The sequence below is a fragment of the Lepidochelys kempii genome, chromosome 11 (assembly GCF_965140265.1).
Source record: "Lepidochelys kempii isolate rLepKem1 chromosome 11, rLepKem1.hap2, whole genome shotgun sequence".
Classification (NCBI taxonomy): domain Eukaryota; kingdom Metazoa; phylum Chordata; order Testudines; family Cheloniidae; genus Lepidochelys; species Lepidochelys kempii.
In genome coordinates, this window is record NC_133266.1 from 44241578 (window position 1) to 44256595 (window position 15018).

At 44.4% G+C, this 15018-nt stretch overlaps 1 protein-coding gene and 1 long non-coding RNA gene across 3 annotated transcripts in view; one reads left to right on the forward strand and one right to left on the reverse strand.

Annotated features, from left to right (window-relative positions):
• Nucleotides 1-6453: 6453 nt before the first annotated feature.
• LOC140895682 (intraflagellar transport protein 70B-like) lies at nucleotides 6454-9185 on the reverse strand. The gene has a single exon (XM_073305987.1). The coding sequence runs from the start codon at nucleotides 9155-9157 to the stop codon at nucleotides 7154-7156; it is 2004 nt and encodes a 667-aa protein (XP_073162088.1). The 5' UTR covers nucleotides 9158-9185; the 3' UTR covers nucleotides 6454-7153.
• Nucleotides 9186-9307: 122 nt separating this feature from the next.
• LOC140895685 (uncharacterized) overlaps nucleotides 9308-15018 on the forward strand; it is an 81116-nt gene continuing 75405 nt past the window's right edge. For both annotated transcript variants that reach the window (XR_012154310.1, XR_012154309.1), the window contains exon 1: nucleotides 9308-14237. This is a non-coding gene — a long non-coding RNA (uncharacterized lncRNA). The remainder of the gene's footprint in view (nucleotides 14238-15018) is intronic.

The following is a 15018-nucleotide window of genomic DNA, read 5'->3' on the forward strand; positions in this document are numbered from 1 at the left end:
TTTTTTTTTTTTTTGGGTTAGGATCCATCTGTGGATGTACACCAGGTTAGCTTTACTACTGACATCCAGTAATGTTGTCAAAATCTCAATGTCTGGACACTGGTATGATCATTAGCCCAGCTAAGTACACATCATTAGAGTAAGCTTGATTTTTTCTAATATTTCAACTTTTCATAAAACGTGTTTTGTTCTCAAGTGTATATTTATTCCATTTGCTCATTCTTGCTCAATTCAGTTTGCCGTAGACACACTGTTAATGTCTCTCTTTACTATTTTTCTACCTTGTTTCATCAGCTGTGTAAAGATGCCCCCCTATTGTGGCAGTTCTTCTTTTCACAATGAAGTCAACAGGGTTTCTCTAGATTTATATAAAAGTGTTGCTGGGTTCAGAACCTGCCGTGGCATCCTTTAAACATACTCTTTCTTTTCCTTATGTGTACACAGAGATAGAAACAGGTTCAGAAGTGTTAACTATAGAGCTTTGCTATATTGAATGGTTACAACTATTACTAGGCCCTAATATAGCACTAAGGACTAATCCTGCAATGTTCTGACAGACCTCAACTCCCAATGAAGTCCTCAGCTGTTACTAAAGTCAGTGGGAGTTGAGAGCACTCAGCACCTTGTAGGAACAAGCCCTAAGTGCTACTAGTGAAAATCTGATCTGCTGCTCCAGCTCCTGGCAGCAGATACAGTTGTATTTAGCCAGGAATCAGTAGCATTATAAGTGATTGAAGGGACAAGAGGAGATAAAGAAGAAAAGGGCAGAGAGGAGAAGAGATGATAGATCATTCAGTTCTTATCTTTCAGCACACACCGTACACACATTAGGGTCCCAAGCCTGCAAACCTTCATTCAGAGACTCACTCTGCCACCCTTGCTCACATTCAGTTGGACCTTACTTCAAAAGTATCCCATTCATTTCAATGGCTCTACTCACAGTGAGGTATTGGGGGACATCAAGAATCCAAAACCAGGTCTTCAGTGAATGATCATTACTCCTGTAAGTAACATCACTGATTGTAGAGAAATACGGTTACGCTAGAATACTCTTACCCTCTATCTGTAAAGGGGACTCCTTCACCTTGTAGAAATACATCTCAACTCATCTGTAGAAACCTTTAATGAGATTTCTTCCTTTTTTGGTAAAACAAACAGTTCTGTGTATCTCTTGTCTTTTGTGCCTTGCCTTATTCTGAAGTCAACTCTCCCTTGACTGCAATCAAAAGAGATCAAAGAAATTCAGCAGAGCTATAGACATGGCCCTAGCATCCATTGCCTCTGCTCTGTTGTTGTCAGCAGCTATTTGATTAATTACTAAGATTTAAATATCAAGGGCATTCAAGATGGGATATGAGGTAAATCATGTAACTGACTCTTTGTTCCATCCTGGCTTCACCTGATATCCCATTTTGAACTCGTGGAAGAGCATCAGTTTGAGGCCTTCACCCCATGTGATTTCTGCTGTAATTATTACAAGAGTAATTGAAGGAAGGAAAAAAACAAACCAACCCTGCACACTGTAGCATAGTACAACTTTGTCACCCAAAGGAACAGGCCAGTGGAGAAGTTCATTCTCTAGGAATTATTTTAGGGAAGTTCTATGGTGTGTGTTCTATATGGGGTCAGATCAGAAGATCATAGTGGTCCCTTGTGGCCTTAGAATCTATAACTGGCATTCCTTTTAAGATTTGAGGTCAGTAATATGACACTAGATTCATTTTCACAGGTTTTCTTTACCATGAAACTATCATTCTGAATAAAATCACTACCAGATCAGGATATTTGTGTGTGTGTGTGTGTGAGAGAGGGGTGGGGGGGTGGAGTGGGATTTCATGCTGCTGAACTTTCATATAACGATGTGATATAAGGGGGTTGCTAACTTCCCTCTCGCCATGCATCCCAAAAACTAGATGCTCCTGCTGAAGAAGCAATGTTTTTCTTCAGTGAACTCCACAGTAAGACAATCAGCTATTTCTGAGTAGTGTGGCTATTTCTTTGTTTGTTTTTTGTTTTAATGAAAACAACAATCTTGACTATGGACAAAGCACGCACGTGGCATGGATTTGGACAGATTGTTATTTTCTAAGCAGCATAACCCGTTTTTGGTATCCTTCCCCTCTTCCAAATAAATGTGCCTTCCTCCAAAACTGTACTTGTGTGAAAACCAGATAGGGGTAACATTAGATGCAGTGTGAAGATGGTTATAAGACTGGCTGTAACATTTATAACATGTTTCATGATCAAATGCTTTGCCGTTGAAGATGCCATAAAACAAGCTTTTCAAAGACAGCAGTAGGTACTTACCCAGAAAAACACAGCAATGGTGTAGTTCTTAGTGCAGGGGTGGCCAACCTGTGGCTCTTCAGAAGTGAATATGCGGCTCCTTCTATAGGCACCGACTCTGGAGCTAGAGCTACAGGTGCCAACTTTCCAATGTGCTGGGGGGTGCTCACTGCTCAACGCCTGGCTCTGCCACAGGCCCTGTCTCTACTCCACCCCTTCCTGCCCCCTCCCTTGAGCCTACCATGCCCTCACTCCTCCCACTCCTTCCCAGAGCCTCCTGCATGCCACGAAACAGCTGATGGGGAGGGAGGGGGAGGCACTGATTGGCGTGGCTGCTGGTGAGTGGGAGGCGCTGGGAGCGGGGGGGAGCTAATGGGGAGCTGCTTACGTATTACTGTGGCTCTTTGGCAATGTACACCGGTAAATTCTGGCTCCTTTTCAGGCTCAGGTTGGCCTACCCTGCCTTAGTGCATAGGATTTAGGGGTGGGGGTGGGAGGTAGGTAAGAGGGTTGTAAGGAAATGCAGAAAGCACTTTACTACTCACATTGTTTTCCAGGGTTTGTCAAGGGAGAAAGAAACACATTGCAAACACGCAACAAGAACTTCCACCCTCCTAGTGATTTGTATTAGGTAATACAGCAATATTTGCTAATGTCTCTACTATTTTACACAGTCTAAGGACTTGTCTACACTTACCAGGGGATGGACGCGTGGTGATCGATGCACCAGCGGTCGATTTAGTGGGTCTAGTGAAGACCCGCTAAATTGACCGCAGGTCGCTCTCCAGTCAACTCCTGTACTCTATTGGGTAGAGAATAGTGAGGGGAGTCGACATCGCATCATGTGGACCCCGCGGTAAGTAGATCTAAGTTACGTTGATATGAGTTACGGTAGCTTAGATCGACTTTTCTCTTTAGTGTAGACCAGGTCTAGGACAGGGGTTCTCAAACAATTTTTTTGGTGGCTGCTCTGATAATTTTTCCTAAAATTATTAACTTTGGGAAAAACAAAAATATGCAAATATACATGTCCAAATTTATTTATGTAGAGTTTCTTTTTGCAGACTCAATAATAAACAATGTACAGTTGTCTCTATTCGTTACTGGATCTAAACAGAAAAGAAACACAAATAAGGTGCTTTGCACATTCTTGTTTTTTTTGTTTTCTTTTGCCTTTTTAGCTGCTTTTTTAAAAAAGACTTGCTAGCTAGTAAGTCTGCTGCTGTGAAAAGTAATATTTGTTAATATCACTTTTCACAGAAGACTTTACTAGCTAGCTGGGAGGCTGTGAAAAGTGATATTTACAAGCATACGAATATCAATTTTCACAGCAGACTTACTCAACCCTGGCAAGCTAGGGGACAAATTAAACTCTGGATGGGGAGGTGGGTAGGGAGATAGTGGGGGCCGGGGTGATGGTGAGCCAAGGGCCGGTACCTGCTGCCCCTTGGCTGGGTTAAAGCCTCTTGATTAAAGCCTTCTGCCTGCCACCCAGGGTGAAGCCCGAAGCTGGAGCCCTACTGCCCCTAGGAAGGTGGGGACTCGCTGGCTACCTGCTTGGTGTTTGTGGCTCCATGAAGGGTCAGGGTCCAAACCCTGCTGGTGGCCCTGGGGGAGGGTCTACTGCCTCTCCCACCCCCTAAGTCTGCCCAGGAGGTTGTGGCTACAAGAAAAGCTCCTGATGGCTGCATCTGAGAAATGCTGGTCTAAGAACCTCATTCCCTTCTGTGCTAGTTATTCCCAAGTAGGAGAGTGCAAACTCTTTACAGCAGCAGATCCATTATGATCTTCATGGATCACCAGAGATCTGTGAGAAGCAAGGGCTTCTAATGCAGAGGATCCTTATGTCCACATTTCTACTGTGACCTCTCTATCTGGCCCCTGGACAGTGTGACTTCAACAAATGTGTTGCCATGTGTGTTTTCAGACCTACCTCCTTTGGGCACAGCCTGCATTACAGAGACAGAACTTACTCAAGTTTCCAGATGCTGTAACTACTTGGCTTTGGTTGGGAGTGGAGAGGAGCCTCTGGCAGAGTCAGGCCGGCTTCCCTGTATTGGTCCCGCCCCACCCTGGGAGTTAAGGGGCTGCCGTTGAAATTGAATGAATGAGAAACATTCCCCAGAGCCACTTGTCCACCTTCCATGCCTTCAATGACCAGACCTATGCTTTGGGGCCCTGCTGTGCTCATGGAAAGAGAGGGGGAGTCCCTGCCTGTTATTAGGTACTTGTGGACAGTGATGAATGTTAAATACTGGTTCTGTGACAACAGAGCATGGAAACATTACAGAATAGGTCAGCCATGAATAAAATTGTAAAGTGGTCTTCATTCTGCATTAAACTGCTGGGAGGGGATTCAGCATTTGCACTGGCACACATACCTATGCAAAGTGATTTTTTTTAAATGTTCACTGAGTTTTGCAGAACATGCATGATGAATATTAAACAATGCCCTGATGTTCCCTGTGTCCCTGCCCACAGCCTGCACTTCATTCTCTAGTATGTGGAGTGACGTTTAAAAAACATTTTTTTAAAGGTCATGTTGTTTATGTTGCATAATATATAGTACAATTCCACTGTAAATCAGAAACATGCTTTACAGCCTGCTCCTGTGCTCCATGAATGTGAACAAAATTTGAAATCGCAGGTCTCTGCCTCATGTGGAAAGAGTAGTGGAAAATATTTAATATGGAAGTGGGGGGCTGGATGGCTCCATGGACTAGTAATGAACTATGGAGGCCTTACTTCTAGAACTCTGTGCTAAATAGCACTCTCTAGACTTGTCTACACTAGGAAATTTGTCTGCTGCTGACAATGGGTGATGTACAACATCATTTTAGAAACTGGTTAAGCCTTAATATTACCTAAAACACACCCATTTCCCTTGTCTGAAAACCTGATGAGCAACTGTACCCAGCACCTGAGGTTTTCCTCCCAATGCATGAACACATTTAGTTCACCAATGCTGAAACCGTTGTAAGCCTCCTGTTCGATGTTAGTAGTCAAGGGCCTGCCATTCCTGATCAACCTTATAAAAATTATACATTTTTGGGTGATAACAATCAGGTCCCTAGACGACAAAAAAAAAAAAAAAAAAAAAGGACCAATGGACACAGCAGAACAAGGTGGAGAGGTAGAAAAGTTGGTATACATAAGGGGGAGTAGATACTGCATCTGGATTCTTCACCACACACACTGTAAAACCAATAAACACTCTGGTCAAAAAATGCTCAGCTCCTTTCTCTTACCAGGTAAACCACTGCTTAGAAACTGGACTTTTTGAGCCAAGCATTCTTGAAACCCTACTGCATAGGCAATGCAGGGGGAAGCTATCTAAGGTAAGGGAGTGGGTTAAAGGTACAAATCTAGATCTTTTAAGAAGGTTAATTGCCACATAGCGCAAAGGAGAGAACAGCCTTCAGGAAGACAATTGAACAAGGGCCAGTAAGGGGCTGGACTGCACAAAGATACCAAGGTAGGAACATATGTTTCAAAAGGCATAAGAGGTATATAGAGGAGATGAGCTGTCTGGAGCCAGTGGTAATGAAGCTGCTAAAGGAAGGAGTGTGAGTAGGTAAATGAACAGCTTTTCTGAGAGGTATAGGAGGAGAAAACTGATTGAGGATTAGATTTTTTCCTCCCAAGGCTAGGAGCAGTAAATCTCACATGAAATTGGTATTACACACTTTTGAACACTGGAGATTCTGATACAATTACCAATTCATGCAGTGCTTACTAGAGGCTGGCAAATGCTGGGAATACTATTGCCATCAGAGGGAGAGACAACAGCTATCTAAACACACCAGGACAGACCCTGCATGATGGGTTATTTCTACAGGTGCTACTTTGAACAAGCTAGTGAGTAACCTCTACTGATGAAGGTATATGGGGAGGTAATAGAAAAGAAGGTGCTCCTAAGACCAACACATGAAGTTATATGCAATACATAACACATTATACTGAAAGGGAGCAATGCTAGTAACATAACATATGGAGAACTAGCTATAAAAGTAGGCCGTAAGTATTAGGAATGAGGTGACCAATGTCTGAACCAACTCCTATTTATCATGGCCCAATTTACATCAGAATGTGCAGAAATACCCATCCTGCCAGTGTAATATTAATCACAGAATCAGGAACCCATTCATCTTTGACGCTAATTGAAGGAAGAGAAGCAGAATAAACTTGGCTCCCATTTCTCTACTCTACTACATGTACCTCACTACCTTCTCAGCTCCTGAATTAGACCTGTCACTTTCCTAAGCACAAGGGTAAAAATAACGGAAAACCCTGCTAATTTTTGTAGCCTTGTTTTTTATTATAAAAACTATGTTTGTATTAGGAAATACAACCACTATAATATAAAATATATGAAAATGCAGTAGAAAAATAAAACAGAAAGAAAGCATTTCCCAAAAGAGGGAAAGAACTATAAATTAAAGAAACGGCTTTATGCCAGATTTCCATTAAAGTCTAGCCACAAAACTGATAGGAGACAGAAGAGAAATTATTTCAGTGTCAATATACAGATTATAAAAGCTAGTTAATGTAGCTTCATATTAATAAAACCATATACACAGAAGAACCTCCACAACATTTCTGTAATAAGGTTTCTGGTGGTAGTCATATCTTAAAAAAAACAAACCATAAAATATCACTGATGCATGAGGATATTGGTAGTCATTAAACATGTTAATTTTGTGCTAGCATACCATCTTCCATTAAATACTCCAAAACAGTAGAACAAATATTTAAATACAATACATCAAAGAGAAAATACACTACTTTGGATAGCCAGGATCAACAAAAGTGAAAATAAAACAAGAATTATAGTTCATCTCCATCTTGTATGGGAATGCCACAGCATTTACATATTCCACCCAATGACCTCATATATCAGTGCCCTCAACTGTCTGGCTTCATATGTAACTGTGTTCTTCCCACTGTGCATCCTCTCTTCTTCAAGTGGTTGCTCAATAACAGCGGGGATGTTTCTGCCATATAGTTCACACTGCTCTAGAAAATGCACACACTCTTGAATAACACTGTCACGCAGCATGATCATGTGCTTGGACATGTTCTCCAACAAGGACAGGAAGCACCTTTTAGCATAATACCAAGTATCTGTGCCTAACTTTTTGTTATAAGGCTCCAAACTTTTAATTACCCTCGAGATGCCAAAGTCATAGTTTCCTTTGGCACAATACAGTGTGCCGATCACTAGGTTAACAATGCAAAGGTGGTAGATCTTTTTATCAGGGTCATCATAGGAGAGCTGCTCTTCTTCCTTTTCAATCTTCCTCATCAGCTCCTCTGCCTCTTCATTCTGACTGGTCATGATGTAGGAGACACAAAGGTTGGCCAGCACAATGGCACTGACTTGAAGGATGTTATCATAGTGCTTCTTGACAATGGGCTCATAGAAGCCGATGGCCTCTTTGTATTTATTCTCCTGCATGAAGAGCACATGAGCCACATTCAGCTTCCACACCTCGTGTTCATTGCAGAACTCCACTGACTTGCGAAAGATCTTCTCCACCATAGTGTAATTCTCCATGTCCCAATATATCTTGGCCTGGGCCATCAAGACAGGCACATATTTCTCCAGAGTCTCATCATATTCATTAACTGCCTTCTTGACAGCCTCATCATCCCGGTTTTGCCTCGCTTCCTGCACCTGCTTAGTGAGCTTTCTCAGCTGCTCAGTCATTGTCCCTGCCAGCTCATCTAACTTGTGGAAGGCCTCCTCAGGAGCAGTTTGACATGTAATCATGGCATCCAGGAAGTTGTAAAGGTAAGGTGAGAGCAGCTTGTAGGTCAGATGGGCATTCTCTGCCAACACATCGGCAGCAAGGTCATAGTATTGATGTTTACAATACAGCAGCAGCAAGTTCCCAAAGGTCTCTGGTGGGCAGGGGTTCTGTTGCAGAAGGAACTGCAGTTTCTCAAACCCTTCAGTGGGCCGGCTGTCCATGTTCATCAACGCTTGGTTGTGCAGGGTGACAGGGTCCAGCTCTTCCTCGGCCCTTGGTGGCATGTCTGTGAGTGCCTCCTGGGCTGCTTCCAAGTTGCGTAGCTGGTACTCGATGGCAGCTTTGAGATTGAAGGCCTCCACCAGGGCAGTGCGGTGCAGGAGCAGTGTGTTGCCCACACTGCGGACGTCGATGCCCTCGGTGGTCATGCCCACACTGAGCTCGGGGTGCTGGTGGATTCCGCGCTCGATGATGTCAGAGATGTGTTTGAGGGCAGGTGCGTATTGCTTGGCTGCGTAGCAGCATAGCGCCATGTTGTATGACAGCTCGGGGCAGTAGCCCAGCACCTGCATGGCACCCGCAAATTTGCTGCAGGCCTCCTCATGCCGCCCTTCCCGGAACAACAGGCAGCCTAGGTTGACCTCAGCATCTGGTAGCTCTGAAGGGTCTTCAGCAGCTCCAGGGCTGCTCTCTGAAGCAGAGGCCAGCACCTGCTCCACCAAGCTCTTGGCTGCGGAGAGGTCACCCTGCGCATAGTGGGCAGCAGCCTGCAGGCGAAGGGCGCGTCCCTGGTAAGCGGGCACATCGAGCAGGGGGCTGGCGACCCGCAGGGCCTCGGCGTAGAGCCCGGCCTTGTAGAGGGACTGGGCGTGGTAGAGCCGGTACTCCTCGAGCTCGGGGTGCAGCGCCCCCATCTGCTCGTAGCACTCGGCCGCCGCCGCGAAGTCCTGCAGCTGGTAGTAGCAGTAGCCGAGCAGCGAGAGGCCGGCCCGGGAACGGCAACTATTCTGCAGCTCGCTGCCCAGGATCCCCACCGCCTCCGCGAACCGTCCGGCCCGGATCAGCCCGTAAACGGCCGCCGTGAATTCCCCGTCCGGGATCGGAGCTGCCCCGGCCATGCCCGCGGCTACCAGGCCCAGCGCGTCGCTCTGCCACCGCTACCAAGGCAACCGCCCCGCCGGAAACGGAAGTACCTGCCACTGCCAGCCGGCCAGCGTCTCCTCCCCCACCCTCGCTGCCACGGCAACAACCCAGGCGGAAACGGAAATGCTCGGAGCTTGGAACTACCGGGGTGGTGCTACCTTGCGCTACACCTATCACGGCGGCTGTTCCGTCGCACGCGGAAATGACGCATCTCCCGGCTGATGAGTGTGTCGCTTTACGCCCGCGTTCAAATTGTTCCGTGAGCGAGGCCCGGGCCGCGAGCAGAGGAGCCAGCGGATACCACAGCTTCTAGGGGGCGAGGCTTCCCGCCTGCCTTCCCCGGCGGGCCGCAATGCATGCTGGGAATCGTAGTTTCTATGGGTGGCCGCTCCGCTAGTAGAATGGCGCGTCACTTGTAAGTTGAGACGCTTGGCCCGCGGTCCAGACTCGGAGCCCAGCCCCTGCCGCGGCACGTTCGTGGGGTGAGGGGACCAACGTACCGCCGGTAGGGCCTGTGCCTGGCGGACCGCCCCTCTCACGAAGGGGGTGGCGCTTCTCCCGCCTGCCCCCCAGGGTGAGGCGCCCCGCAGGGGGCAGTGGGCGGCCCCGGCGCCCCCTAACAAAGGACAGCAGCTGCTGCCTGTCTTGTCTCCAGTCTCTGGCCGGTAACCCGCGGGTCCCGAGCGCCCACCCTGGCGGGCGGGGCGGGGCGGGGCCAGGCTCGCTTGGTACCGATACTGCCTTAGTCTGGTGCTGCCTGGTACCTATTATGGTAGGCGGGAAACTGCCTACGGGCCCACCAGCAGGGCTCCCGCCTGGGACTCTCAGCGCTGACACCGCAGGCCCTGCTGATGGACTCCTTAGCTCACCTTCCGTCGGCTGTGAGAAGTAGGAGGCTGTTATTGTTGCCGAGGACTGCCACTAGAGGGCAACACGCTACCACTTGTAACCCAGATCGTGGTGCGCTTTGCTCAAGGGGCGGGGTGTTATCCCCATTTTACAGAAGGAGAGACTGAGGTACATCGAGACAGGTTTCAGAGTAGCAGCCGTGTTAGTCTCTATTCGCAAAAAGAAAAGATGAAGTGAGCTGTAGCTCACGAAAGCTTATACTCAAATAAATTGGTTAGTCTCTAAGGTGCCACAAGTACTACTCCTTTTGTTTTTGTGGTACATCGAGATTAATATCCTGACTTCTAGCAGTTTTGATTTCTGCAAGACTGGCCAAATGTGACTCATGCAGGGTGATAGGGTAGGTTGATTGTGATCCAGGAATAAAGCCCCTGTTGACTCATTCCTAATGCTTTAGCGATGTTGCCTTTTATGGACTAGAAATAGTAAATTCCTCAACCAAAGACTTTCATGATTTGACTGAAGTATGACTTTTCAGTGGAATAATAGTGTAATAATAAATACAAATCTATATTGTTAATTAACCTCTGAATTAAGAGACTGTCATACCCAAAAGTATGTGGTTTTCTTGGGTTTCATAGTTAAATTGTAACATCTTTATTTTCTGGCATCTACAATTTACAGTTTCATACAGTAGGCTAAATGAGACACAGTATGGAGTATATAGGGCTTATGCGCAAGTACTAAGCCATGTTAAAAAAAATTTGTTTACACACCAATGTCTGCAAGGAAGTGGAACTCATTTTAAAATATTTTATAACAGATTTAAGATTTTTAAAATTAAACTTTCCACACAATTAACCACTATCACTTATGATGATTTTTTTGGGGGAAACCCATTATATGAGCTATTTAGAGACATAAATAATCTATGATGTTAGGTCTTATTTTGTGATATATCAAAGTTTTTGTTGGAAAAAAAAGTTTAATTATGTCCCTCTGCTATTATCAACAGTATATTTTTGTTACAGCATAGTTCTGAATATAGGCATTGATGGGTATAGGAAGGGTGTCTGTCCAACACTTTTGTATATTTTTTAAAATATAATACTGTTCCAGAGAACGGGCTGGGGGCAGGGGGAAAGAGAAGCACACATTTTCCATTGACAGATGGAAGGCACCGTCATTTTCAAATGAGATGAATACACAAATCACAGACCAAAATTGGCATGGACATCCAAGTACTGAATGCCCAACTTAATTCAGCCTTTGATGTGTACTTGGGGAATAGAGATTGGTGCTTTTCTTTTTTTGGGGAAGGAAGGGCGCTTTTCATCAATGCTGTAATCTTTGTAGAGCAGTCAATATAGTGAAGTGCTGTAAAATGCTAAAGGATTACCCTTTCATGGTCTTTGAAGTCTGCTCTAAGTGATAGAAATGTAATTTAAAAATATTAAGTACAAAAGTATGATCTTGGTAAAGTTCAGGTTTCCAGCTTTCACAACTGGTGGAATAAAAAAGAAATCTAAGGACCCATCTAACAAATACTGTTGGTAGTTTGACCAGTTTACTCTTGTAAAATAGGCACAATTTATTGCTGAAGAGAGAATGTGTGAACACTAGGGTCTTTCTAGATCCACAAAGGAGACTTAGCTGAGTATTGCAGCACCTGTTGTGAGTGCCTTGCTGCCCAGTGGACTGCTCAGCCACAGGTTAGGTGCCCAGGCTCCCTATGCAATGCGTAGGGAGCATTAAACATCTCAGAATGGGATTCACAGAAGCCAGCAAACTGGGCAGGAAGCTGCTCAAGATAGCCAGTAGAAAATGCCAAGGAGAGGTGCAGGGCCGAGGCTTCCCTCTCCCCCATAAGGACCTAGGTGCTTTACTCTGGGCTGAGGGAGATGATGATCTCTGCTCAGGATTCACAGCTGTGAACTGTCTCCTGAGGTTAAGTGCCTAAGAAAGGTCAACCCTTTCTCCAGAAAACAAAAACTGAGGAGGAGACTCATTCCCCACATGTGGGAGACTCTGGGTCAAATACACACATGTTCTCTCTCTCTCTCTCATTTGGAGCGGTGCGGAGGCTATGGGGTATTGTGAGGTCAGTCTCTCTTCTACTGAAGGTGTTCCACTTCTATAAAATAGTATTCATTGGGCCAGAGAGAGAGTGAGAATGACTGTGGACCAGTGATTAGTGCACTCTCCTGGGAGATCCTGTTTCCAGTCCCTACTCCAGTGAATATTTAAGTAGTCCATACAAAGCAGAACAACTTTCAACAGGAGGGATTCCCATTCCCAGAATACCTTAGAGCCCAGTGGTTAGGGCAGTGGATATAAGGTATATGACCACCATCGCTATGATCTGGGCAGTATCCAGTTCGGTAGGTGTGCTCTTAGGCGTCCTCTGGCAATGTCTACTGGATCAGCGCAGGGAATGCCTAGTCTGAGGAGCTCTCTGGTGCCTTAGGGAACTTTGTGCGTGCCCACCGATGGAGATTTAGGTGCCTAGTGACTATAGATGCATATAGGGTTAGACAGTAGCTGAGCAGAGGTTTTGAGGATCTGTGTTTTTTGGAGTAAGTATCAGAGGGGTAGCTGTGTTAGTCTGGATCTGTAAATGCGGCAGAGAGTCCTGTGGCACCTTATAGACTAACAGACTTACTGGAGCATCAGCTTTCATAGGTGAATACCCACTTTGTCTGGTGCAAGTCATATTTTTGGAGTTAGGCACTCATGTCCCTTTGTGGATTTAGTCCCATGGGTTGAATTCTCTGCTACACAGCTGCAACTACTACTGACTTCAACAGGAGTTGCACGCACCTGCATAGCAGAATTCGGCCAGTAAACTAATGCCCGACAGCCTGGCTAAACTTGTGCAATTATACATACTGGAGCCTTTTCTCTAGTAGGTGGAAAAGTAAATGTCATGACTTCAGGCTGGATAAAGATCAATGTTTGTTTGTTTTTTGTTTAAAATTTAAATTGGATTTTTTGATTAAATGTTTTTCTTTTTAAAAAATAAAGTCTGTTTAAATAAATTTCTCATTAAAATGCAATCTGAGTTTAATACAAAATACCTTGGAGATACATGTTCATAGAATATTAGGGTTGGAAGGGACCTCAGGAGATCATCTAGTCCAACCCCCTGCTCAAAGCAGGACCAATCCCCAATTTTTGCCCCAGATCCCTAAATGGCTCCCTCAAGGATTGAACTCACAACCCTGGGTTTAGCAGGCCAATGCTCAAACCACAATACGTTAAATTACTTATAATCTCGCAATAGATTTAAATAAAATATAAACATGCTAAGCCCATGAATCACTATAAAAAGTTTGAGTTAGTGTTAGACTGCTTTTCTTTATAAAGAAAGAATCGGGGGAAAATATCTAACTTTGAGATCTAGCTTTATACATATGGCACCATTGGAGCGTAAGTAATTTAGGAGACACTCTCATTTTCAAGAGACTTAGGTGAGTATAACCTTAAGCTCCAGGGACTTTTACTTAGGCATATTGAAAATTTTTCCAGGCTGACCTGAAATAATCAGTTTAATTCACTGACTACACTTAATCCCTCTGTTTAATAAATCATTTAGTTGAAAATGTGGAACATCTTGATAAGAGAAGTTTATGTACCCCAAACATTGAAGGTAGTTTTGTTTAATAAAAATAAATTTTTATCTGCACAAATCATGAGCAAAAAGTTAATTATCTAGGTAATAAGCCACATATTAGTCACCATTTTCTGACATACTAAAAGTGTACAATTAAGAAGATGAAAATATTACACTATATAATTATAGTGTATCCTCCTAGGGAGCAAAAAGATATAATGAATCTAGTGTTAAGGCTATTTAGTTGTAAATCAACATGTTTTAATAGTTGTATCAACCAATAAGAATGCACTTTTCTTTAGAAAATAACTGAAGTACCAATGGAAAAGTTCATTTAAATTGATGATTTAAATTGAAGCTTTCCACTTGGTGGTTTAAATTGCCTTGATTTAAATTAGTCCACCCTGACTCTTTCCCTCACCCACTTCTTGAAAAAGCCAGGGGTTCTACTACTTGAACGTACAGACTTCAGCAGAACCACATGATGCAAGGGGCATCTTCACAGATGGTCTTCACCTCTGCTCTGCTGCCTGATGCTGCTGCTGGCCTGGTTCTTCCAGCTCCTCAAGTTGTGGCTGCACGTAAATTTAAAGGTGAGCCTGGAGTGTTTTGCACATGGAATAAGAAGTGGTACAATCTAAAACAACGCAGCAGGGCAATCCCTGTGGGATTTTTTTGGTGTGTCGAGAAGATGAAGCCAAGAAGCACTTGAATAGTTTTTTTGCTCCCAGTGCTTTTTAGAGCCCCCACAGATATAGAAAGGGAGATGGGTCTATTCTAGTAATTGGGTTTATTTGTGAGCATAGTCGTAGGAAAATGTGAGAGAATTCATCAAATGTTAAAATCTTCTATAACAATAAATACTGATAGAAAAAGATACAAAAGGGAGATGGGAAGACTGAATTAATCCAAAGAAGTGAGTATGCTGATATCACCCAAGGATTTTGGTAGGATCATAACTGGTAAACAAAAGGAGAATAGAATCAGAAATTAATGGACCAAAATTAGTGTATCAGAAATTCTATCTAATTGGTACACAAAATAATGAAGGGTTGTCATTCCATTCATCAGCTCCTTGAGGTCCTTGAAAAAGAGACTTTGGAGCAAATATGGCAGGAATCATAGGACTGGAAGAGACCTCAAGGTCTTCTAATCCAGTCCTACCATGACTGCAGGGGACTAAGTATTATCTTGACCATCCCTGAAACCTGTTTGTCCAGCCTGCTCTTAAGAACCTCCACTGATGGAGATTCCACAACCTCCCTAGGCAGTTTATTCCAGTGCTTAACTACCTTGATAGGATGTTTTTCCTAATGTCCAACCTAAACCTCCCTTGCTGCAATTTAAGCCGCTTGCTTCTAGTGCTAATCTCAG

Excerpts from the sequence above, each read along its gene's own strand:
- LOC140895682 (XM_073305987.1), bottom strand. The coding sequence starts at position 9,157 with ATGGCCGGGGCAGCTCCGATCCCGGACGGGGAATTCACGGCGGCCGTT.